General features: G+C 40.6%; 2 protein-coding genes across 2 annotated transcripts; both read right to left on the bottom strand.

Annotated features, from left to right (window-relative positions):
* Window positions 1–102: 102 nt before the first annotated feature.
* Window positions 103–6,889, bottom strand: LOC146572137 (uncharacterized). Its single transcript, XM_085276142.1, has 9 exons — window positions 6,737–6,889; window positions 6,522–6,633; window positions 6,316–6,406; window positions 5,998–6,085; window positions 5,769–5,902; window positions 5,448–5,652; window positions 4,133–4,217; window positions 3,947–4,019; window positions 103–3,196 (listed from the first exon to the last, which is right to left on the bottom strand). The coding sequence occupies exons 1-9, from the start codon at window positions 6,825–6,827 to the stop codon at window positions 2,216–2,218; spliced, it is 1,860 nt and encodes a 619-aa protein (XP_085132268.1). The 5' UTR covers window positions 6,828–6,889; the 3' UTR covers window positions 103–2,215.
* Window positions 6,890–20,365: 13,476 nt separating this feature from the next.
* LOC146572138 (uncharacterized) lies at window positions 20,366–26,577 on the bottom strand. The gene is made up of 9 exons (XM_085278601.1): window positions 26,373–26,577; window positions 26,158–26,269; window positions 25,952–26,042; window positions 25,637–25,721; window positions 25,411–25,541; window positions 25,090–25,294; window positions 22,601–22,685; window positions 22,415–22,487; window positions 20,366–21,587 (listed from the first exon to the last, which is right to left on the bottom strand). The coding sequence occupies exons 1-9, from the start codon at window positions 26,461–26,463 to the stop codon at window positions 20,607–20,609; spliced, it is 1,854 nt and encodes a 617-aa protein (XP_085134727.1). The 5' UTR covers window positions 26,464–26,577; the 3' UTR covers window positions 20,366–20,606.
* Window positions 26,578–27,640: the final 1,063 nt, after the last annotated feature.

Genomic DNA, 27,640 nt, shown 5'->3' on the forward strand with positions numbered 1-27,640 from the left:
ATCAGGAGCACATTTTTTTGAAAATGTTCATGTAAAATCTTTTCTTCGGTTTACATTAAACTTTAAAAATAAAAGGCCCACAAGCTATTTACACTTGTCATTTATTTTATTGTGAAGTTCATCACAGTAAACAACATGTTTTACGACTGACTTGATGGTCTACAACATACAGGGAAACCAAGATCAAAACAATAATGTGAACTATTAGACTATTTGTCATTGACATACTTCCATTCCATTACAGACGTATACATATATTTATTTTATTAAAAGGTAAAATTATTTTTATAAAACAAATACAAGTTCTTATATAAGTCATTTATGCTATTAATGATCTGTTACATCTAGACATTTCATCTTCAAATATCCTGGTTATGGTTAATATGTGATTATCATGATAACAACATTAGTTCACAAACTCACCTATCTGGAACTTACATTCCTTTACCAACATTTGTTTCAGTACAATAAGCTACATGCCATTTAGATGATCTCACTAAAACCACAATATAAACGCAAACACTTTTATTATTACAACCATATTATTATTAATTTGAGTTTAGTTTCTCATTAGATAATACATTTGGTTTTTAACAGTAACAGTTTAAGTGCAAAGTTCAGATATATGAAAAATTATTTTGTTTAAATATTAAAGATAAAGGAAAATACATTTATAAATATCACCACCAGCGCTGCTGAACAACGTGAAGTGTATAAAGTTTTATGTGATGTTACATTTTCCTGAGAACTTATCCGGTCGTTAAGTCTGATGTCACTAGCCGTGTCTGGGTCTAAACTCCGCTGCAGCTCCATGTATCAAACGATCACTGTGGCATTACTGAGAGTTGAAAAACTGTCTGAAGTCTTTCATCTTTAATAAAATGATCAGCGTTCTGCTCTACCAGGTGTAACAATTGAGTTTAACATCCAGGCATCCATGAAAACGGAATTTATGACATTTAACAGAGTTAGAAGTTAGCAGGAAGTTAGCTCGCTAGCTTCTATCTAAATACAATATAGCATGTCCTGACTGCAGGTTTTGGAAACAAATTAAAACGTACAGCTCTGCTATCACTTCCAGCATAAATGAAGACAGAAAACTAAACAGCAGTGACGTTTGTAGGGTTACTGAAGTTGGGCTAGCTGGTATATAATGATGTGCTACGTGACCGCTAGCGACACAGCTATGTTAGCATAATATAAACAAGCTAACTTTTTTTCCACTCGATAAAAGTTAACGTGAGTGTTCTCGGTGGTCAGGAACAAATGTAATTGCAGGGCAGGATGCTGTAAAAGGACCAAACTTCAGCCAGGAGGACAACTGAGATAATCCATCCACAATACGAGGTTAGTCATTCATATACTGCTGCATGGGCTGGGCTGTAGTTACATCCTAAGGTTTTAAAAACTGAGCTTAAATAAATGATTAACGGTAATAAAAGCCGAGGGAGGTCAACAGTGATCACTGGAGCTTTTTGAGATTAAATAGAAGAAAATACAAAACATTAAACATGTTAACAACACAAAAGCCATATTAAACGCAGACTACTTTAGGCCCGGAAGTAGGATTCATCACGTCATCACTTAACGACCGGATTGGGTGTGATACATGCAGTGTTGCCAACGCCTCAGTAAGGAAAATCGCTATTGGTTGTCCTAAAAGTCGCTAGAAGTCAAATGACATCATCGCCTAATTTGCATAATTGGTCATGCTAATCTAATTGTAACCTATGTTGTTGGAGAGAGAAATAACATTGTGGAAGAAACATAAAGTGAGTAAAAAACATCCTAAATGCATTTAGAGTTTATTTAGAACTACAAACTAACTTTTAGCAATTATTGTTTTTTTTAATGTCACAGTTCCAACCCTGCTCCTTTACCCGGGCTTGGACCGGCAAAAGTGACCCGAAATTGGCACTCTGGTGGAGTTACTTTGTGTGTGTGTGTTTATAAGTAGTTTTAAACCTTGTGATCCACAAAACAGCATAAGAGTAAAAGAGTAAAAGAAGAACTGACTGCGTTACAGCACCCGCTGCTTGTTGAGAGTAAAAGCGATACGCGCTTTCACGTCTTTTTTTAGCAACTTTTTTTAGAAAAAAAGTCACTAAGGGGTCTGAAAACTCGCTAAATATAGCGACAAAGTCGCTAAGTTGGCAACACTGGATACATGTGCTACATGCTATTTTGTCCTGGTAGTTGAGCCTGCTGTCTGTTCTCAGCCCTCCTCCTGTTTCACTGGCATATATCCATCACCAGAGGGCTCCACCGACCTGCCTGTTGACATCAGAGTAAACCCCTGTGTCATGTGACCTGGCTGGAGCTGCAAAGCTGGACTCAGTCGTGGCCCAGGCAAGTTCAGAAGCAGTTGAGGAAAAGAGAGCAGGGAGCATGGTAAAGCACTGGAAGGATGAGGTGGAAACAGGAAGCGTGTAGATTCAGTGGACTTATCAACATCCTCCATGCCCTCATCCTGACTCAGCTGCTCCTCTCCCCCACTGCTAACACCTGAATCCAAGCTGGGAAGCTCCGGGCTGTCAGCCTGCTGTTTCTCCACTCGCTCATAATCAGAACAAACCTGGATAGACTTGCCAAACACACCTCCGCTGCTTCCAAACAGCCTCTGAAAATCTGCCTTTTGTTCATTCCCTCCCTCCTTCTCTTCCTCACCCTCAGGTTCTTCATCATGGCTATCAGTCATATTGATGCTATCTGCCTCCATGCTCTCTTCACTGACCTCTGCACAACTGCACATGCCTGAATCTAGACTCTGGAGCCTAAATCGATCATTGTCGAGCCTCTCAGTTTTCTCGTAGTCTGAAATCACCTGCACTGGCTCACTGTTACTGCTGCCTTTGAGCAGCAACATTAACGTCTCCTTTTCTTTCTCTCTCGCTTCATCACTTTCCTGTTCTGCGCTTTTTCCTTCACCCTGAGTACCAACAGGACCATAAGGCGTGTCAACCGCACAGGGCTTCAGATTCCCAGCAGTGAGTGAGGAAATAGGAGGAGGGCTACAAAGCTCAGAGTAACTTGGGTTAGTGAAGCTGGAGCTGGTGGAGTCATAGCTGCCTTTGTTCAACACCATCTTCTCATCTGGCTTGTAGGCCACAGCAGCATCCACAGGTGAGGTTAATTCTACAGTGATAATTTCCACTGGTTTCAAGAAGGAGTGAAAGTATTCACTGGAGAACCCACTCTGGAGGAGAGAAAGTCACAGAACAGAAGAGATTAGAAAGATTTGAAATATATAAAATTATCAATCTGCACTTTAATGGGATTAAATAGGAAAGCATCAGCTGTTTGGGGTGCTTCACTCAAACTTTAGTGAATTTGAGTTGTTTGGATCATAAAGGTCATAAGTCTGTGGCTGGATTAGTGAGTCACTTTGTCTGTCTGGTTCCACCTCCCACAGAATTCACAGCTATCTGCAATGCTCTGTCTTTTTATGGTACATGTTGTGTCCGTCTGCTTTTTAAGCTACATTAGCTTATTTTGTTTTGCTTTTAGACTCCTTAAACTCTCTGTAGCTCCCTGCTACTTTGCAGAGGTTTTTTTTTTAATGAATATGTTTAGACATGAAAATTAGACCCTGATGCAGTCCACCTCTGTGGTTATACAGTGAGCCTTGTTCCCAGCAGGCAACAGGTTAACAGAGAAAATACTGTGAGGTGACTGTTGTTGTTAAATGGTGCTGCATGAATAAAACTGTACTGAACGAAAATTAAATCATTGTATAATAGACTTCCCATGAACTTATCCAGCATTTTATTTTAACACTGTGATGACGCACTCTACTCTTAACCCTACACTAAAGAAGAGTCACTATTGCACTAAAACTATTGGCTAAAACACAGCTTTGAATATATGATAATAATTTGATTTCCTGCAAACAAATTCACCACAGTATTTCATAAATACTATGTTTACTGCCCTGAAGTACACATACCTGGATTTCTCGCAGGAAGGATTTTCCTGGGTCTGGTATGGGTGGACCTTTGATTTTCTTTACTATGTAAACCCTAAAAAAATAAAAAATAAACCAGAGTTGTCAGAAAATAACTTAAGTAAATCAAAATAGAAGAAATGATAATAATATTATTTGCCATAGAAACTTGTGTCTGTGCTCACGTACCGGGTGGTTTTGTGAGTGCTTAAGAGCAGGCCTGCCAGCAACACCACCACACCGACTATCGTTACGGGAACAACAAACGTATTACCTGAAAAATACGGGACAGATCAGGACACAGTGGCTCAGAAACATGAGAAAACTGGGTCATACAGCCAAGTCCATGAGACACAGACAAGTTTGCTTCTGCAGCCGATACAGTGAATTTAAATAGAAGTCAAGATGTGAGTGTGATTTATTATTCAAGAGACTAAGGATGAATTTTGCATGAAGTGCATGGAATATAAAAATACAGACATTTTCAGTTATGCCCTTCATTTAATTATTATTACTAATCCTTGAGTGCAAATCTTTTGTATGTGACTGTCTGAAGTCAGAAACCTTCAAAATGCCATTTCTTCCCTTTACTGCAGCCTCCTTCAGTTGCTGTTTGCTTCTGGGTCTTTCTTCTGTCTGTCTTCACTAAGTGAAAGTACGCCATGTTGGGCTGGGGTCATGTGACCAATTTGTCCTTTTATGAACATCTCTGTTCCTTTTGCTGCATGTTTTGGGTCATTACAGGCCCATCCTGTGAGTTTGTAATATTTGACTGAATCAGAAAAGAAAGTATTGTTGTTGCTGTAGCTGCTCTGTAAGCATTCACCAGTAAAGACCAGCTAACTATTTCCATCAGCAGCCATGCATGCCAGTGCCATGAAGCTGTTGATGTGACAACCCTCTAAGTGTTGTAGGACCTCTATGATAAGTCTCTTTTGGTTTTTAGCCCATTCAAGGCCTTGCACTGGTGCCCCATATGGACTGCATATTTTATGTTCCCATGAAAAACTACCGAATGGAAACTAAACACTTTCATCAACTCAAGGAAACAGTCCAGATGTGGACATTGATACTTTTGAATCTGAGAATTAATGTAGTTGTAATATTGGTAGTATGTGTTATTGTTGTCTGCCGTTTATCTTCTTCTTTGGTGGCTAACGAGTGTTTGTTGCAGACAGACCACTCCTAGATCAGTCCTATTGACTTTGAATGGAGAGCCAGCCCTCTCTCTCACCTCTCCCTTAGTGGCTGAGTGGCAGTTACCACTCCTTCACTTTTCCCTTGTATGTTGAAGGTTGTGAGTTATATTACAGCATTGGACATTTTTCACAAGGGCTTCTTCCCCTCTATGCTGTGTATTACACACCAACACGCTTCAAACTTTAAACATTTTCCCATATACATAATTATTCCATACTGCAGTAATCATGCTCAGCATGAATGAATTGGAAAGATTTTGATATTGGTATGTTATGTTAAACAAAACACGTTGAGATAAATGTACCTGGTGGTGGTTTTATTTTCCCTACTGGTGACTCCCATGATGCAGTGGGGCTCCAGTCACTCCAGGCTCCCTCGCGGTGCCGAAAAATAGACCGCACACGAACTCGTGCCTTGTACCTCTCACCTTGTATCAGCAAATCTGGCTCCAGCTCTGCCTTGCACTCCTGCTCACACTGAATGCCACTTTTATTGTGCACAGCGGGATCCTGACACACAGAAACCAGTGTGGGGTTGAGAACGAATCTTGTTTCACATGTGAACTTTCATGATCTCAACTTTATACTTAAACTTGTTCACATTGTGTCATAAAATCTAAACTTACACTCCATGACTGATCCTGCTTCTTCCACTCGACTTCACTTCTATATGAACTGATCCATTCATGTTTGTGGACTTGGGACAACCAGGAAACAGACGTGAAGTTGACTTTTGGCTCTGCAGGAGGATTCACCTTTACTGCAAGATCACACACACAGTTGTTTTAGGTCACCATGAATAGCTCGCACTGTAAATCACAAAGAGCCAGTATTTATACTGTAGATTACACTCACTGTGACAGGATGGCATGAAAGAAGTGATTAAACTCTGCTTCATTTGGTTGCAGCTCAGATTAAGGGACAACTCATGGGAAGACAGAAACTGGAAAAAAAATGTTTGAAAAATATTTAATGTTAGAAGGGGGCTTAATAAAAGCTTGATTTTGTTAAATGACAGATAACTAACTATTTGGAAGAATGCAATGACTGCCCCTAAGCTTTCTTTAGAATATTAGCTCTTCTTTCTAATTAAATTAAACTACAAACTGAGATATAGGATATATGATTGTATATCTTGGGCTTGAAAACAATTAGATTTTTTCACACACTCACAGTGTATTCCATTTCAAAGATCAGGGAGCACTTCTTTACTGCTGGTCTGGAGACGTCAACAGACCATAGGTCACAGGAAGCGCTGTAAGAACTGAAAAAACAAAAAAACAGTATTAATCTCTTTTTGGTGCACATGATGACAGGTGTGATTTATATATTGTGAGTTTTATGTGTTGAGCTTTTCTCTTTGTGACTGAGGTCCTTACATGTAGGGACCTTTATACTGAGCATGTATGGTGCATTCAGTGTCATCAGACACGTATCTGCTGTTCCACAAACATGTGATGTTTCTATTGTAGTCAGTGTAGCAAGTGAGATCTGTGAGAATTAAAACAGGAGAGATTAAATGAAAATGAGTAAATATGTCAAACAACAGATCTTAAAATCAGTTAAACATGAATAAAGAGGAATAAAGACTAACTCTCTGGAAGCCTGGGACACTCATCACTTCTGCAGAGCAACAGCAGAGGCAGCAGAATAAACAGGGAAAGGCTTTTCTTATTTCTCTCCATTAAGTCGACAGTTTTCTTTCTTAGAGGCTGCTGGGATGGTGACTGTGACTGTGACTGGAAGACTTGAAGGACTGTAGTTGCTTTAGGTATTGACTGACTGCTTCCTGATTCTTCTCATCCTGCAAAGGTAACCACATGAAATAAAATGTTACCATGTTAGCAACATGATTAGAGACGACACAGTTTTATTTCTCCAAACAGTCAATACATATACAACACAAAGTGCTGTTCAGCAACTGTTATTGTGGTTTGGAGACATCTACATAAAATAAAATTGAATTGAAATCATAATTTACATGAAGCGCTTCAAAAATTAATGTTTCCATTGCTGTTGCATTTGTGGTCTTTTCTTTCAGACATGCATCTCTACCACAGCCTCACAAACTGTTGGCTGCTCGGTTTGTGTTCACTTGGTTTGATCTGCTCCACCATGTCAAATCAAATAAAACTGATACATAAATAACAACAACCTGATCTCCTGGATGTTTTCTTACACAAAAGAAATTGGCACTGAATCTTAAACTGAACAACATTCAGTAAAACATTTTTAATATTGTAATTGTAATAATACATTTCTCTTATAAAAATAATAATAGCTGTACATTAAAGGACTTCAGTTAGTGACACTTACCTGCTGGCTGAGCTGCAACTGATCTGCTTCCAACTGCTGACTTAATTTCACCTGATATCCTGTCAAAGAGCATCACATGAGGGTGTTACTTTGTTTACGTATCAAATGTAACCAACTAAACTGACAAGACAAAAAAGGCAGGTGAATTCTGTGAGGTCACTGCCAGAACTACAGCCACAAATCTAGATCATCTCTCGATCACAACCCACAGAGCTCTTCTGACGAACATTTCAGCTTCTGAGTGTTTCACTTGAAGCCTTGTAACCCTTTAGTTTCATCTAATCTGATTCTTCAACTTATAAACGGTTGTATATAACAGTACCTGCAGTGCACCTGTCTGTATAACTCTGAGCTGATAACTTCAAGCATGCAGCATCAGGTGGAAACTGGCTGTTCTGGGTTGTTGCTTCATTTTTTGAATCTTCCTTGACTTTAGTACAGCCTGTCAGTTCCCCCACCCTGTTGTATTTTTGGCCACACACACACACACACACACACACACACACACACACACACACACACACACACACACACACACACACAGCACTATTTATAAGTATTAGCAGTAGCTCCCTTTGCATGTGGACCACACTGACATTTAAACTGTGTTTGTGTGGATTTGTGCTTTTCGTGGTTTTGCAGCCAAGAGCAAGCTAACCAGCAAACACCCACATCCTCACCTAATGTGTTCACATTATGCATTAACTGACTTTAAGCATTTTATCTTTGCAAGAACACATTTCAAACAAACTTTTCTTTTCATAGTGCTCAATACAAACATATTATGTTTAAACAGCATAGTACTGAAGTTGGTTTAGATTCTCATTCACATAATAAATATCACGTCACATTAGATACTCCAGCTTTGCCCCAAACATAGAGCCAGACTCATAAAGAAGATCTTCAGATCACATCTTCTATAGAACAAAAACTGTGGATCTTTCTGAGAACTCAAATGTTCCATTAATCTGACAGGTTCACTTCCTGCTCAAAGCTTTTCAAGTTGATATAAAAGGTGTGAAAGAGGAAATCATGCTGACTGATCCTCTTAAAATGAGCTTTCAGAGCTTTCAGTTGTGTGCTGCAACTCACAAAAATGTTTCAAAGCAGTTTATGGTTTCTGTAACAGGTGGTCCAAATGCATGAAGGAAATAGCACTTCCTTCCTGATCTACTGTTATAAATATCAAAGAAGAAGCTGAACTTTACTCTGCCAAATCTACCCAATGGTTGAAACATGTCATATAGTGTTTGATGTGAAGCAGCTCTTTGTTTATTCCTGTACTGAAATCCTCTGCATTCAAACCTTTCAGACAGATTCCAGTTGTTTCATAGAACTTAAACACAAAAAGTTCATCATGGGGTTTCACAAGGTTCTGTGCTGACACTCATCTTTATTCATGCTTAACTTCAACAATATCACTAAAGTACTGCATGCATTTTCATTGCTGTGATGTCAGAGCCCAGCTATATTTATCTATGAGGCCAGACAAAATGTTCATTTAGTCCAATTTAAGCATGTCTTAAAGTCATAATTGTCTAAATAATTCAGACAATACTGAGCTAAATATAATATAAATAATATAAATCTAGATTTATATAGCTCTAAATTTAGTATAACCTCTGCCTCAAGTACTCTCATTGTGATTACCCCCAGACAATCGTATTTATTTTTAATTCCAACATATCCTCAGATCAAGTCTTTGGCACTGCCTTCTTTCAGCTAGATCTTCCATGATGCACTTCACCTTCCTTCCGCTCTCCTTTCTTTCTCCTCCCATGCATTTCTGTGATCCCATCTGTGATCATTGTGTGCTTTCCTGTAGTCTGGCTTCTTCCTCACTCTGTACCTGTTTGTAAGTGTCTCCAGCTCCAGAAACATGTTTCTGATTACTGTCACACCAACCTTCCCACTGTTTGTGGTTTCTCACTGCGTGTCTTTTCATTCTTTAGTCTACATCAGATGATTGATGCAGATGAGTTGGCCAGGTAAGTGTGTGACCTGTAAAGTGCCTGCAGATTACTAATAACATGGTGCATTAAATATAAATGCAAGAAAACGACAGCTGAAGCAAATTTCATTAGCCCAGCAGCGTCATGATGATTGACCATGACATTTAAAAAAAAGTATCTTTGTGTTCTAACTCATTCTTATCATTTTCACAGAGCTGTGAAGCGTATGTTCTCTTTATTTATATCGTCTTCTGACTTTTGGACTTCCCCTAACGCATTACAAGAAAAAAGTGAGAAAGATGACCCTCTTATCGCTTTCTTTTTGCCTCACTGAGTCAGAAGCACGATAACCACAAATACACACTAAAGGCTCAAACCACATCCTAACCCTCGTCTCTTCACAGAAAACAATTTTCTTTCCACTGATAAAAAAAACAAACACAAAACGTCATTCACTACCCAGAAAGTCTGCTTTCTCTTCCTTCCTTCCTTATTAGGTGTTTTTTCTTTACATGAGTGGTTGAAAGGAAGGTGAACGCACGCAAAGCTACTGGTCCGGACGGGATTCCCGGCCGCGTCCTCAGGTCATGCGCGGCTCAGCTGGCTGGAGTGTTCACGCACATCTTCAACCTTTCCCTCTCTCTGTCTGTAGTCCCAGCCTGCTTCAAAATGGCCACCATCGTCCCTGTACCCAAATCCTCCACCATCTCCTCATTGAACGACTGGCGACCTGTAGCCCTGACCCCCATCGTAAGCAAATGCTTCGAGAAGCTGGTCAGGGACTTCATCTGCTCTGCACTACCCGACTCACTGGACCCTCTACAGTTTGCATACCGCCACAACAGGTCCACTGATGATGCCATAGCCCTGACACTACACACTGCCCTGTCACACCTGGAGAAGAGAGACACGTATGTGAGGATGCTGTTTGTAGATTACAGCTCAGCATTCAATACCATCGTTCCCTCGAAGCTGGACAGGAAACTGCAGGATCTAGGACTGAGCAGCTCCCTCTGCAGCTGGATCCTTAGCTTCCTGTCTGACAGACGCCAGGTGGTCAGACTGGGCAGCATCACCTCATCCCCCATCACACTGAACACTGGTGCTCCACAGGGGTGTGTACTGAGCCCTCTCCTGTACTCACTCTACACCTACGACTGCACAGCCACTAACAGCTCCAACATCATTGTGAAGTTTGCGGACGACACTACAGTGGTGGGTCTTATCACCAACGGTGATGAGACGGCTTACAGGGAGGAGGTCAGCGCCCTGACCCACTGGTGTCAAGACAACCATCTCACCCTCAACGTCGCAAAGACAAAGGAGTTGATAGTGGACTTCCGGAGGTGCAGAGAAGTACACACCCCCATCACCATCAACGGCGCTGCTGTGGAGAGAGTGAGCAGCTTCCGGTTCCTTGGAGTACACCTGGCTGAGGATCTTACGTGGTCAGTACACACAAACAAAACAGTGAAGAAGGCCCAGCAGCGCCTCTTCTTTCTCAGGAGACTGAAAAGATTCGGCATGAGCCCCCGCATCCTCAGGACCTTCTATCACTGTGCCATTGAGAGCATCCTCACTGGATGCATCACCACCTGGTATGGCAACAGCACCGCCTACAACTGCAAAGCTCTCCAGCGAGTAGTGCGGTGCTCTGAACGGATAATTGGAGGTGAGCTTCCCTCCCTCCAAGACATCTACAGGAAGCGGTGCCTGAGGAAAGCGGGGAGGATCATCAAGGACTCCAGTCACCCCAGCCATAAACTGTTCAGACTGCTTCCATCAGGAAGGAGGTTCTGCAGCATCCGGTCCCGTACCAGCAGACTGAGAGACAGCTTCTTCCATCAGGCCATCAGACTGCTGAACACGTCATAGACACCTCAGCTTCACTACTGGAACTTCAACATTATGCACTCCACACTGTATATAAATGCCACTTGTTTTGCACATATTCAACTCTGTATATTTTATATATTTTATTATTATTATTATTATTATTATTTTATTTTATTTTTTTACTATTTAATTTGTAAAAATGTGTATACACACACACACACACACACACACACACACACACACACACACACACACACACACACACGTAGGAAAATATTTAGTATACACATCCAGAAATGCATACACTATTATATATTGTACATATATTTATTAGTTTCAGGTTGGCCATTCTTGTATTTTGCTCGTTTGTGTTGTTGTGTTTGCACATCTCTGTTGCTTGTGGGGCTCGCACACAAGAATTTCACTCGCATGTGCTGTGCCAGTGTGCCTGCACATGTGATGTGACAATAAAAAGTGATTTGATTTGATTTGATTTGAAAGGCATCTGAGGCCACAGCTTCAAACAGGTGGTAAAGGATCTAGAGAGAGTTAGTGAATCAGTAAGTGCAAATGATTAGTAAGGAGGAAATGGCTGATCACATTGTTAAACACAATCCTGGACAATGAGAGGATGTCTGAGGTAATTTTCAAGTATGACAGTGTTGTCTAAAGCTTAACAACTACAGAATGATAAAGCCGAGGATCCATACCATGAAGTTATAGGAAAGAGCTTATCAGTGAGGAGCAGTGAGTCTCCTGCTGAAAAACAGCTCTACTGGTGTCAGATAGAGGACTGCAAGTCAGTAGAAGCAAAACAGAATAAATGCATGTGAATGAGAGAGAGACATGTGCAAGGAGTAGAGATAGTGAAGGTGGATGAGTTTAAATAATTGGGATCAGGCAGGGTGGAGACAAGTGTCAGAAGGGATTTGTGACAGACATATAGCTAGAGTGAAAGGCAAGGTTTACAAGTTGGTAGTTGGTATGTATGGTTTATGTGTGTATGTGTGTTTGGAGATGGTAGCACTAACAAGTAGCAGAATTGAAGATCTTAAGGTTTCAATGTGAGTGACCAGAAGAATGAGACTAGACATGAGAACATCAGAGGGACAGCTCAGCTTAAGCAGTTTGGAGACAACGTTAGTGAGGTTAGGCTGAGATGGTTTGCATACGTGCAGAGGAGGGATATTTGAGAGTGGATGTTGAAGATGGAGCTGCAAGGCAGAAAAACAAGAAGACAGGAAGAAAAGAGTCCTAACATCCAGACAGTCTGGGTGCTCGGGGCAGGGTGAAATGGAGGCCAATGATCCACTGTAATGATTTCTAAACCAAACAGCTGAAAGAAGGAGAAGACGACTCTAGGAGAAACCAAGATGGACTTGTACCAGAAGGATGACGAGACAAACGTATGCAGAAGGGAAGATACAGCTCATGAGGTCAGGGCCACTGTGAAGATGCCACTGCTGATAGATATAGCAAGGACAAATTCTGAAGTGTACAGGTTTATACTCTCAGCTCAGAATCAGCCAAATGCTGCAGAATTGGCTGGCCAGCACTTCATAATGCAAATAGATAATGGGTGCAAAAGCATAATAACCCAAGAGTTTCTCAAATAAAGAAAGGATATTCTCCAAGGACTGCATACAGCATGCTTTTAAGTTACTGAAGATAAAACTGAAGACAAAGAGACCCACAAACAGTAAAGACCTAGCAGAGCATCTCAGTGGAGGACACACAGCATTGGGTGATGTATAGAAATGTCTTTAATATCAGATAATAAACAGATACAAAACTTTTGCTTTGAATTTTGAAATAAAGCTGAAAGTCTGCACTCCAAGCACAAATTGATTGTCTGATGTGCAGAGGTGAAATTACAAGCAATACTTTTGATAATAATGAGCTGTAATTCATTATTATCAAGTTGTCTTAACAACTTCCTAAAACACCAACAGTGAAGGAGAGAGCATATTTTTCCCATATTGGTTCTTTTATTGCCTCCCTGTTAAATCTAGAATATAATTTAAAATTATTCTCCTCACATACAAAGTCATTAATAATCAGGCCCCAGCTTATCTTTAAGACCTCTGTTTCATCCCAATAGAGCAGTTTGCTCTTAGACTGCCTGCCTATTAAACTAAAATATAATAAAATAAAAATAAGTGACATCCGGGTGTGTTCAGTGTTCTGTCATTTCCATGTCTGTAAGATAATTCAGGCTTTACCTTTGCCCTATATAACACTTCTTTATATCTATCATCTAGTGTGACTTATGAAAGAGAGTTCAAAGAAAAGAAGAAGCTACGCACATTGGGTTTTTTTTTTTGTTTTTTTTTACTGATGACAGTAACTTAGTGATATGGTTGGTCACATGTTTTGACATTTCATATCTGAGAATGAAACAGCCACTATGAGTATGTGAGTTTTTCAATCCCCTTTGTACTCTTTATCAAGTTACTTAACATGTAAGCCACCAACGGCAGGTAGAACAGCACCTTGTAGACTTGTTAAAGTGAAACTCTTTATGTGTTAAAAATGTTTCATGGTTACTATGACTGTGAAATAAGTGAAGTGAAAGTAGTATGATTTCAAAACTAAACAGTTTAAACAGCCACACAAACCTTAATTTTATGTCTTTGTTTTTTCTTGACTTTTTAAACTTAAATAATAAGTTCTGTTTTATTAAGGCGATTTTTAAAGAGTCCTTGGGAAATATGTCTTCTTGCTGGGAGAACCTTGAGATCTCTTTCCTCTGTATAGTACAGGGTTCATTACTAATTTCTACTAAAAATTACTATTGGATTAGATACTTATTTGCAACAGTGTCAGTACCAACACACCTGCTGACACACAACTTTACACAGCAGTGCTACAGGCAGGCAGACATCGCCTCCCCTCACTAATAGCTGAAGTAGAGGATGTTTACACTGAACAACACTTTGGGAGGAGTGATGCAACAACTACTTTTACAAGTGTTAACCTGGCTGGCACATACGTTACTGTCAGTTGCTTTATTATTAGCAATTAGCAGGGGCGATCGTGGCTCAAGAGTCGGCAGTTCGTCTTGTCATCAGAAGGTTGCCGTTCAAGCACCGGCTCCGACAGTCTCGGTCGTTGTGTCCTTGAGCAAGACACTTCACCCGTTGCCTACTGGTGGTGGTCAGAGGGCCCGGTGGCGCCAGTGTCCGGCAGCCTCGCCTCTGTCAGTGTGCCCCAGGGCAGCTGTGGCTACAATGTAGCTTGCCATCACCAGTGTGTGAATGACTGAATGTAGTGTAAAGCGCTTTGGGGTCCTTAGGGACTAAGTAAGGCACTATACAAATACAGGCCATTTACCATTTTACCCAGTGGGTCACCAGGAAAGTTTAGAGGGTTGCGTAAGGGGGTGCATCTGGGAGTATATCTTTGCCAAATCAAGCACAAGAATCCATCCACTGAGGAAACCCTGTGGAAATAAGGGCAGCACCGTAAAATAACATTATGTGAAGGCACATTGGCCATCTGTTCAGCCATTATTAAGGTAGTGGCTAGTGGCTTTAGCTAATAATAGTAATAAGGATAATGTGGGAACTAAGCACCAAATACAATCTTGCCCATATTTTGCCTTTGATGTCAAGTATCAAAGATTTTCTTGGTTGACTTGGATGATTTTTATTGACTTTGACATTCATGTCATGACGTGACAGTATCATGGTTTCTCACAAGATGTCATGATTACATTGCTGAAGAGCTGTCTACTATAGTGAATTCGATACAGTCACCAGCTGCTAGGGAAGAATGTGTAATCCCCACAGGGCTGGACTGGTAATCTGTCATACCGTCATACCATCATTTTCCTAGTGGGGTGACGGGTCAATTGAAGGGCCCTACAAGTTCTAATTCTTGTTAACAGAACTGAATGTTGCAGTTGCTTTTCACACTGTTGATGGCGACTGTATGCTGTTTTCTTTGTACCAGGAAGGCACTGTTAAGTACAAGTTTTAGTTGATGTTGTATAAAAAAATGATGAAGAATGATTTTGTTTTATAAGAGAAAAGCTCTTTTTATTGTTGTTGTTGGTTAGGAAAAAGGAGATATAATGTCTCTCATCTCTTAGTTACCATAAGGAGAAAAATAAATAAATAATACTGCCACTTTATGATCACAGGTTTGGTTTCAGCTAGAACTTTTAAAGAAAGACTTTATCGATGTTGTGTTGGAAAAATATATATTAGTCTTTTGTTAAGTGTTATGTTTGGAAAAAAAAGGAAAATACTCCCAAGCTGGTGAACTGAATGTTGCAGTTGCTTTTCACACTGTTGATGACGACTGTGTGCTGTTTTCTTTGTACCAGTTGCCAGAATAAAGAGGGAGCCCAGAGTAAGGGCAAGTCCAGCGTCACAGTGCCGTCCTTTCTACATGGACATACTGTATCACACCACATGCACCATAGACTCACAGAACAGCAACAGCTACACTTGCTTCTGCATTTGCTGCTGTGAATGAGGGATAATGAAAGAACCTGGCATCTTGGTGCAAGAAGGGACGAGATGAGATGAGATTAGATTAGATGACACTTCATTAATCCCTCGGGTGGGTTTCTCTAGGAAATTCAGTTTCCAGTAGCATAGCACCGACAGAAGTTGCATGTTACAGAGTTGGAATACCAAATAAAAGGGAATGAGAGTAACAGCAAATGTGTCCTCCTTTTCCCCACACTGAAAAAAAGGGATTGGCCAACTCTTGTATTTACGTAAGCATCTTGCGTGTATTTAACACAAGTGCCTCGTGCTTTAAAGTTAAGTGTAACTACATAGTGTAGAAACTACATGATATGCAGAGAGGCTAGATTAAATTGTTCATATCATGTTCAAGTGAAGTAAGTCAATAATATATCAATGTTAAATCCCGCGACACTGCACGGGTTTCAGACTCGCGCTCTTTAGATCGTGGTTTGAGGAAGGCATCCATCTCAGTCAAGTCGAGCAGCCACCTCTACTGTTTTTTAGTATACCAAAAAAAGTAAATTGGGTGGTTGTTACATTAAAAAAGTCTAACTTGTAATTTGAACACAATAATTTCATGTTTCTATGAACGTAATTAAATCATGAAGAATCTGTACGAAATTCAACAACTTAATTTGTTCTTGTTGAGACGACCTGATACAATCTAGTAAGAGTGGTTAGTTGCTGAACTCATGAAATTCACAAGATCGCACAAGATTTCAAACTGCAGGAAAATCACTGGAGTTATAAGAGGCAGACAACTGCACGCACCACGTGCATGCTATTGCTATTTATTGTGTATTATTACAAAAACAAAAAAATTCTGCATCAAATACAGGAAATCATAGCTTTCCTACATTTCCTAGATTGTTGGCATGGTGGTTAGCGCTGTTGCTTCACAGTAAGAAGGTCCTGTGTTCAAATCCACATTCTGGCTAGTTTGCAGGTTTCTCTCTGGGTATTCTGGTTTCCTCCCGCAGTTAAAAGTCATGCAGTTGTTAGGGTTAACTGCTGATTCTAAATTACCTGTGAATGTAAATGGTTGTTTGTTTCTATGTGATAGACTGGTGAGCTGTCCAGGGTGTACCCTGCACCGTAATCTATCACTTCAGGGTTATTTCCCAGCCCCCCTGCACCAGAATAAGGTTAGGAGGATGGTAGCTATTGTAGATCCATTCAATTTTTATGGTAACCAGACTCTAGACTTTGTTGAACATTATGTAATATGAAGACAGCATGTAGTATTTAAGTGACCAAGTAGTATTGGGGTAAAAGTTATTGAATAGTGTTAAAATAAAATGACAAAATTGTGAAGGATTAAAATATTCCAAGAGCTCAACTTACTTCATCTGAACATGTTCCAATCGCGTTTTATGAACACAAAATGCACAGGTTTACTGACTATGAAAAAGTTGTGTTGATTTAACTCAGTTGTTTAAGTTTCTGCCAAAGTAAAACATTTGTGTGCAACCAATGTCCACTATTGAATCAAGTAAATCCAACATGGCCTTTTTTTCAGTGCAGATTTGAAGGATTGGTCGGATGTATCCTGTCAATTGGACAACTTAAAAATGTTCTTGTTTGGCTTTTTTCAGTGTTTTATTTGTTCGTGAGTAAATCAGTTTGGCTGACATTAAAGTGATAGTTTTCACACAGTTGAATCAACATCAAACAGAAAACTGATTAAACAGAAATGTGAGATGGTTTGAGAATTTAGGCCAATGTCCTGTTATGTTTTACATAGCAAGAAACAAACGGTTGAGTTTATTAAACTCCAGCGAGACAGCTGGTAATGCAAAACTGAAGGCTAGACCATCCAGTTTCACAACAGCTCACTTCCGGTCTACCCGCCCTGCGGAGAATCCGGCCCACGCAGGCCGCGAAGGCCGGGTCCTCAGGAGGATGCAGCCTATGAATTTGGACACGACCGGTTACTCATATTTTGTATCTTAAATACGTAACGTATGTGTATTCCGTTACTCCCCAACACTGTCTGCCTGCATGGTTTTGGCTCCCACATACAACGAGCCATTAATAATTGAGATTATCTCATGGGCCAGATATAATTGTATAAAACACCCCTGGTTTTGACCCTGTTTCTACCCAATAAGCCATTACACAGACCCACTGTATGCTTCACATATGTCTCAGTTTATCTATGTGCAATTACCTAGAGGGTCAGAGAGTATCTCCTCTTCCTTGAAACTTGTTTCACTCTGTCTTCATCGCTGCGCTCTGGACACTTGTTGCTCACCCCATCGTGTGAATGCTCTCAGTTAGGTGCTTTTGACTAGAATTCATAGGATAGACACACAGGATTAATACATTATTGACTGTATAAATAGTAGAGACCATAATAGATATGTTCTCAAAATCTTTAATAAATTGCCTCCCTCACTGCTAAAAGCTCTAACTTTCAGGAATGGAGAATTATATTTTGGTGCAGTTCTGGACCCATGAACAGTGATGGATAGCTTTCCTCACTGTCTCTTGGGCAGTGCTGCACTGATCCCTTCCTCAGAGCTATCACAATGCAAACACAACGAGTTATTCAAAGTCATGAGTTTTTTTGATGTGTTTTCAATATTTCCTTTAACTAAGGGAGAGTCAGGTCACATTTTATCTTGAATGAGTGAATTGGTCACAAGCTCCATGACTTCAAATGCACAGTTTGCTTCACTCAGAGTCCTACTGGCTTGTTTTCCTACTCTGACCACAGATCTTGAAATCTTACCACCGTCACTTCTTGAATCCTGTTTGCTGCTGTAGGAAAGACATTTTGCGGAGCTGTCAGCTGACTTGACGATGTTCTGTCCACTCTTGTACTCACCCTCCTAATTTCATCCTGTAGAGCTCCACTACTTCTCTGGAGATGTATCTTTCAGCTAAACACTTCACTCTTGACAGTGCTACCTATTGTTGGATCCACAGTTTAACATTTTCCAAAAATAATGCATTGAAGCATCCTGTACTTTATCATCAGTAAAATTTTCCATGGATTCTGTGAATCGTTTGATTAATCATTGGGGTGCAGTGACAATTCCACCTGCAGATTTTGGCTTCAACACACATCTTTGAGTTGGTGTCAGTGGAAAATCCACAATCTTTCAGATTTTTCCATAGTACTAAGTCCCCCCCCCCCCTCCCCTTCCTCCCCCGAGCCGTGCGCTCCCGTGTATCTTCATCAAAGTTAAGACATCTCCGTTATGGTGATGTTGCCCACGACACCTCATGTTGCCCATTTCACCTCAGAAATGCCGCCAACATTTCACTTAGACGCAAAGGCACTTTGAGTTGTATATAACTTTGAAATAAGTTATTTTATTTACTCCTTGGCGCAACAAACACACAAACACGAGCGTAAGAGTTCAGTGCGGCTGCACTCTGCAGGCTGTCCATGCACTAAAGCACTCTGGTTAACGAACTATCCATTCACACTGACAATGACACGTCTGGTAATATAGAAGCCGACAGGTGCTTACGCTTTTTATGTCCTCGTTAACAGTTCGCTAGTTGGAGCATTTTGACACGACAGGTTCATGTACACAATTTAAACCGCAACACTCAGAAGTTATAACGCTGTATTTACCCTCATCCGGTTGCTTGAAAGTAGTGAGGCTTCAAAATGGCACGTCAGAAACCAGCTGATGATGTCACCGTATTTACGTCCTGTTTTGGGAGTGTTGTGGGAGTTGGTGTCTTATTAAACATGGAAGGAATTGTTTAAAACTACTGCTGTGAATAAAATATTTAATCTCAAGTATGTTTGTTGAAAGGGTTCGTATACATTTCACATTTTCTTCTCCAAGAAAAAATGAAATCTTTCATCACTTCTTCTCAAACAGACGTCAGAGCGACGGAACCGCGTACCGACATGACTGCCGCAAAAAACAGCGGCAGCAGTGACGCTGGTCAATCCTCGGATCCCCAAGATTCATCATATGTGCATATGTGCCAGTGTCAGCGTGGAGCCTTGTCCCCTCGCCCCCACAACCCTAAACGACAGGGACAAGGAAGAGGCGGGTCTCCCGACATCGATCAGAGTGGGCATGGCCACCCTTTCTAAACCCAGAGAAAACACAGGAAGAACTTTGTGTTAAAGATGTTGAGTATGTATATTTATTTAAAAAAATAGTAAAATTCTTAAAAACAAAAAACAAATGCAAGCTCTTATATAGATCAGTAATGTTATGAAGTAAACTTTATGTTAGCTGCCGTTCAAATGTAAGTTAGAAATGTTAATATTTATTTGACACGGGACAGATGATGGCGACAGACACAGCTCTGTTATTATTCTGCTGTTGTCCTTGGGGCTGGCACAATATCAAATTTTTCACAAGATCTATACCAGTCTATATCTAGGCATTTGATTTTCAAATATCCTGATTATAGTTAATATGTGATTATCATGATACCCTCTAAATGACATCAGTTCACACACTATACAGATAACACAACTATCTCAGCTATCTGGAACTTACATTCCTTCACCAACATTTGTTTCAGTATAATAAGCTACATGCCATTTAGATGATCTCTAAAAACACAATAAAAATGCAAAAACTTTTATTATTATAACCACATTATTATTAATTTCAGTTTAGTTTTTCATTAGATAATGCATTTCTTTTTTAACAGTAGAAATATCTGATGTAACAATTCACTTTTAAAAGCAAGGTTATAGTGCACAGTTCTGATATATGAAACATAATTTTGCATAACTATGAAAATAAAAGAAAATACTTTTAACGTTGCTGAAAAACGTGAAGTGGATAAAGAATTATGTGATGTTACATTTTCCTGAGAACTGACTGACTGTGATGACTCCTCCATGTGCTACATGCTATGTTGTCCTGCTAGTTGAGCCTGCTGTCTGTTCTCAGTCCTCCTCCTGTTTCACTGGCATATATCCATCACCAGAGGGCTCCACCGACCTGCCTGTTGACATCAGAGCAAACCCCTGTGTCATGTGACCTGGCTGGAGCTGCAAAGCTGGACTCAGTCGTGGCCCAGGCAAGTTCAGAGGCAGTTGTGGAAAAGAGAGCAGGGAGCATGGTAAAGCACTGGAAGGATGAGGCAGAAACAGGAAGCGTGTAGATTCAGTGGACTTATCAACATCCTCCATGCCCTCATCCTGACTCAGCTGCTCCTCTCCCCCACTGCTAACACCTGAATCCAAGCTGGGAAGCTCCGGGCTGTCAGCCTGCTGTTTCTCCACTCGCTCATAATCAGAACAAACCTGGATAGACTTGCCAAACACACCTCCGCTGCTTCCAAACAGCCTCTGAAAATCTGCCTTTTGTTCATTCCCTCCCTCCTTCTCTTCCTCACCCTCAGGTTCCTCATCATGGCTATCAGTCATATTGATGCTATCTGCCTCCATGCTCTCTTCACTGACCTCTGCACAACTGCACATGCCTGAATCTAGACTCTGGAGCCTAAATCGATCATTGTCGAGCCTCTCAGTTTTCTCGTAGTCTGAAATCACCTGCACTGGCTCACTGTTACTGCTGCCTTTGAGCAGCAACATTAACGTCTCCTTTTCTTTCTCTCTCGCTTCATCACTTTCCTGTTCTGCGCTTTTTCCTTCACCCCGAGTACCAACAGGACCATAAGGCGTGTCAACCGCACAGGGCTTCAGATTCCCAGCAGTGAGTGAGGAAATAGGAGGAGGGCTACAAAGCTCAGAGTAACTTGGGTTAGTGAAGCTGGAGCTGGTGGAGTCATAGCTGCCTTTGTTCAACACCATCTTCTCATCTGGCTTGTAGGCCACAGCAGCATCCACAGGTGAGGTTAATTCTACAGTGATAATTTCCACTGGTTTCAAGAAGGAGTGAAAGTATTCACTGGAGAACCCACTCTGGAGGAGAGAAAGTCACAGAACAGAAGAGATTAGAAAGATTTGAAATATATAAAATTATCAATCTGCACTTTAATGGGATTAAATAGGAAAGCATCAGCTGTTTCGGGTGCTTCACTCAAACTTTAGTGAATTTGAGTTGTTTGGATCATAAAGGTCATAAGTCTGTGGCTGGATTAGTGAGTCACTTTGTCTGTCTGGTTCCACCTCCCACAGAGTTCACAGCTATCTGCAATGCTCTGTCTTCTTATGGTACATGTTGTGTCCGTCTGCTTTTTAACTTGCACTGAGCTTATTTTGTTTATTTGCTTTTGGACTCCTTAAACTCTCTGTAGCTCCCTGCTACTTTGCAGAGGTTTTTTTTTTAATGAATATGTTTAGACATGAAAATTAGACCCTGATGCAGTCCACCTCTGTGGTTATACAGTGAGCCTTGTTCCCAGCAGGCAACAGGTTAACAGAGAAAATACTGTGAGGTGACTGTTGTTGTTAAATGGTGCTGCATGAATAAAACTGTACTGAACGAAAATTAAATCATTGTATAATAGACTTCCCATGAACTTATCCAGCATTTTATTTTAACACTGTGATGACGCACTCTACTCTTAACCCTACACTAAAGAAGAGTCACTATTGCACTAAAACTATTGGCTAAAACACAGCTTTGAATATATGATAATAATTTGATTTCCTGCAAACAAATTCACCACAGTATTTCATAAATACTATGTTTACTGCCCTGAAGTGGCCACAGTATTATCTAATGCATGGAATAATAACATGTAATAATAACTTGTTATAACAGAGGAAATATCTGCGGTTTGTACCTGGATTTCTCGCAGGAAGGATTTTCCTGGGTCTGGTATGGGTGGACCTTTGATTTTCTTTACTATGTAAACCCTAAAAAAATAAAAAATAAACCAGAGTTGTCAGAAAATAACTTAAGTAAATCAAATTAGAAGAAATTCTAATAATATTATTTGCCATAGAAACTTGTGTCTGTGCTCACGTACCAGGTGGTTTTGTGAGTGCTTAAGAGCAGGCCTGCCAGCAACACCACCACACCGACTATCGTTACGGGAACAACAAACGTATTACCTGAAAAATACGGGACAGATCAGGACACAGTGGCTCAGAAACATGAGAAAACTGGGTCATACAGCCAAGTCCATGAGACACAGACAAGTTTGCTTCTGCAGCCGATACAGTGAATTTAAATAGAAATCAAGATGTGAGTGTGATTTATTATTCAAGAGACTAAGGATGAATTTTGCATGAAGTGCATGGAATATAAAAATACAGACATTTTCAGTTATGCCCTTCATCTAATTATTATTACTAATCCTTGAGTGCAAATCTTTTGTATGTGACTGTCTGAAGTCAGAAACCTTCAAAATGCCATTTCTTCCCTTTACTGCAGCCTCCTTCAGTTGCTGTTTGCTTCTGGGTCTTTCTTCTGTCTGTCTTCACTAAGTGAAAGTACGCCATGTTGGGCTGGGGTCATGTGACCGATTTGTCCTTTTATGAACATCTCTGTTCCTTTTGCTGCATGTTTTGGGTCATTACAGGCCCATCCTGTGAGTTTGTAATATTTGACTGAATCAGAAAAGAAAGCATTGTTGTTGCTGTAGCTGCTCTGTAAGCATTCACCAGTAAAGACCAGCTAACTATTTCCATCAGCAGCCATGCATGCCAGTGCCATGAAGCTGCTGAGTTGTTGATGTGACAACCCTCTAAGTCAGCGGTTTCCAACCCCCGGGCCTCGGACCGGTACCGGTCCGTGAGTCGTTTGGTAGCGGGCCGTGAGAGTTGAGGCTCAGGTGTGAAATGTATGGTTTTCATGGTTTTTATCAGTTTTCAGCGTTATTTTGTTATCGTTTTTATCGTTAACTCGGTTTTCCTGGGTCTTTTCACGTGTGTTATGAATAAATTTTCCTTTTTTTCGGTACTGGTACTAGTTTTATTTTGTTGCATTTATCCGCGACACCTTAAAGGCCGGTCCGTGAAAATATTGTCGGGCATAAACCGGTCCGTGGCGCAAAAAAGGTTGGAGACCGCTGCTCTAATTGTTGTAGGACCTCTATGATAAGTCTCTTTTGTTTTTTAGCCCATTCAAGGCCTTGCACTGGTGCCCCATATGGACTGCATATTTTATGTTCCCATGAAAAACTACCAAATGGAAACTAAACACTTTCATCAACTCAAGGAAACAGTCCAGATGTGGACATTGATGCTTTTGAATCTGAGAATTAATGCAGTTGTAACTGGTTGATATTTTATTGGTAGTATGTGTTATTGTTGTCTGCCATTTTTCTTCTTCTTTGGTGGCTAACAAGTCTCACTCTGATTGTTGTAGACAGATCACTCTTACCTCATAACAACCGGCTACTATTTCTTTGTTTATGAAATATTTCACTTTTTCTGGTGACAAAGTCCTATTGACCTTGAATGGAGAGCCAGCCCTCTCTCTCACCTCTCCCTTGTATGTTGAAGGTTGCAAGTTAAATTACAGTGTAAACGTACACGACACACACAGTAAATGTGCTCACTATTATTGCTTTTTAATGACTATTGTGTGCTCAACGCAAACAGTCTGTTCCAGTTCATTTCTCCTTCCTCCCCACTCAAATCTGCCTTCACTATATAGAGCAGGGGTGGGCAACTACAGGCCTCGACTGCCGGTGTCCTGCAGGTTTTAGATATCACCCTGTGTCAACACACCTGAATCTAATAATTAGTTCATTCCCAGGCCTCTGGAGAAGTTCAAGACATGTTGAGGAGGTAATTTAGCCATTTGAATCAGCTGTGTCTAAAACCTGCAGGACACCGGCACTTGATATAGAGAAACAAAAAGAGACACCGTCATCAGTCAATCGGCACCATCTGTGGCTCACCTGCATCCCAGTACTGCCCTCTGAGCTCACTGCACCACGTCTACCCTGCAGCTGAGCCAGGGACCAAACTCCTGCCACATACAGCATTGGACATTTTTCACAATGGCTTCTTCCCCTCTATGCTGTGTATTATACACCAACACACTTCAAACATTTTCCCATATACATAATTATTCCATACTGCAATAATCATGCTCAGCATATGGTAAATGGCCTGCATTTGTATAGCGCTTTTCTAGTCCCTAAGGACCCCAAAGCGCTTCACACTACATTCAGTCATTCACCCATTCACACTCACATTCACACACTGGTGATGGCAAGCTACATTGTAGCCACAGCTGCCCTGGGGCGCACTGACAGAGGCGAGGCTGCCGGACACAGGCGCCACCGGGCCTTCTGACCACCACCAGTAGGCAAACATGGGGTTAGTATCTTGCCCAAGGATATTTGGCATGCAGCCAGGATGCAGCCTGGGATCAAACCACCGACCTTCTGATTAGTGGCTGACCTGCTCTGCCACCTGAGCTACAGCCACCCAGCATAAATGAATTGGAAAGATTTTGACATTGGTATGTTATGTTAAACAAAACATGTTGAGATAAATGTACCTGGTGGTGGTTTTATTTTCCCTACTGGTGACTCCCATGATGCAGTGGGGCTCCAGTCACTCCAGGCTCCCTCGCGGTGCCGAAAAATAGACCGCACACGAACTCGTGCCTTGTACCTCTCGCCTTGTATCAGCAAATCTGGCTCCAGCTCTGCCTTGCACTCCTGCTCACACTGAATGCCACTTTTATTGTGCACAGCAGGATCCTGACACACAGAAACCAGTGTGGGGTTGAGAACGAATCTTGTTTCACATGTGAACTTTCACGATCTCAACTTTATACTTAAACGTGTTCACATTGTGTCATAAAATCTAAACTTACACTCCATGACTGATCCTGCTTCTTCCACTGCAATTCACTTCTGTATAACCTGATTACATGTTCGGGGACTTGGGACAACCAGGAAACAGACGTGAAGTTGACTTTTGGCTCTGCAGGAGGATTCACCTTTACTGCAAGATCACACACACAGTTGTTTTAGGTCACCATGAATAGCTCGCACTGTAAATCACAAAGAGCCAGTATGTATACTGTAGATTACACTCACTGTGACAGGATGGCTTGAAGTAAGTGATTACACTCTTCATTTGGTTGCAGCTCAGATTAAGGGACAACTCATGGAAAAACTGAAACTGGAAAAAAAATGTTTGAAAAATATTTAATGTTAGAAGGGGGCTTAATAAAAGCTTGATTTTGTTAAATGACAGATAACTAACTATTTGGAAGAATGCAATGACTGCCCCTAAGCTTTCTTTAGAATATTAGCTCTTCTTTCTAATTAAATTAAACTACAAACTGAGATATAGGATATATGATTGTATATCTTGGGCTTGAAAACAATTAGATTTTTTCACACACTCACAGTGTATTCCATTTCAAAGATCAGGGAGCACTTCTTTACTGCTGGTCTGGAGACGTCAACAGACCATAGGTCACAGGAAGCGCTGTAAGAACTGAAAAAACAAAAAAACAGTATTAATCTCTTTTTGGTGCACATGATGACAGGTGTGATTTATATATTGTGAGTTTTATGTGTTGAGCTTTTCTCTTTGTGACTGAGGTCCTTACATGTAGGGACCTTTATACTGAGCATGTATGGTGCATTCAGTGTCATCAGACACGTATCTGCTGTTCCACAAACATGTGATGTTTCTATTGTAGTCAGTGTAGCAAGTGAGATCTGTGAGAATTAAAACAGGAGAGATTAAATGAAAATGAGTAAATATGTCAAACAACAGATCTTAAAATCAGTTAAACATGAATAAAGAGGAATAAAGACTAACTCTCTGGAAGCCTGGGACACTCATCACTTCTGCAGAGCAACAGCAGAGGCAGCAGAATAAACAGGGAAAGGCTTTTCTTATTTCTCTCCATTAAGTCGACAGTTTTCTTTCTTAGAGGCTGCTGGGATGGTGACTGTGACTGTGACTGGAAGACTTGAAGGACTGTAGTTGCTTTAGGTATTGACTGACTGCCTTCTGATTCTTCTCATCCTGCAAAGGATGCAAATAAAATGTTACCATGTTAGCAACATGATTAGAGACGACACAGTTTTATTTCTCCAAACAGTCAGACATCAACCCACATAGAAGAAAAACAGCTGGCTACAGATAAACACAATATAAACAGAGGAAGGAACAACAGACACACAAGTGTTTCAGATCCTGCCTCAGTTTGTAAAACTAAAAGCAGTGATGATGTAATCCAGACTCCTACTGTGTATACTAAGGAGCACTTAAACTTACTGTGTTTTAATTTACTTTCATCCATTTTCTTCTACTTATCCGATCTAGCATCGCAGCGATGAAAGCTAGAGTCTATCTCAGCTGGCACGGGTCGAGGGGTAAGGTGCACCCTGGACAAGTCACTTTACTATATAATACAAAGTGCTGTTCAGCAACTGTTATTGTGGTTTGGAGACATCTACATAAAATGAAATTGAATTGAAATCATAATTTACATGAAGCGCTTCAAAAATTAATGTTTCCATTGCTGTTGCATTTGTGATCTTTTCTTTCAGACATGCATCTCTACCACAGCCTCACAAACTGTTGGCTGCTCGGTTTGTGTTCACTTGGTTTGATCTGCTCCACCATGTCAAATCAAATAAAACTGATACATAAATAACAACAACCTGATCTCCTGGATGTTTTCTTACACAAAAGAAATTGGCACTGAATCTTAAACTGAACAACATTCAGTAAAACATTTTTAATATTGTAATTGTAATAATACATTTCTCTTATAAAAATAATAATAGCTGTACATTAAAGGACTTCAGTCAGTGACACTTACCTGCTGGCTGAGCTGCAACTGATCTGCTTCCAACTGCTGACTTAATTTCACCTGATATCCTGTCAAAGAGCATCACATGAGGGTGTTACTTTGTTTACGTATCAAACGTAACCAACTAACCATTCCTGGGCTTCAGTGCCTTTGGACTTTTTGCTTTGAACTATTTTGTGAGCTCCGGTGTTTCTGGTGGCCTTTTTGTTTTGGATTTGGATTTCATTAGCCCAGCAGTGTCTTAGTAAGTCATGCTAATAGACCA

The sequence above is a fragment of the Mchenga conophoros genome, linkage group LG6 (genome assembly GCF_057382185.1).
Source record: "Mchenga conophoros isolate Kocher_MC1m ecotype Shallow Benthic linkage group LG6, M_conophoros_male_GT1.1, whole genome shotgun sequence".
NCBI classification, from domain to species: Eukaryota; Metazoa; Chordata; class Actinopteri; order Cichliformes; family Cichlidae; genus Mchenga; species Mchenga conophoros.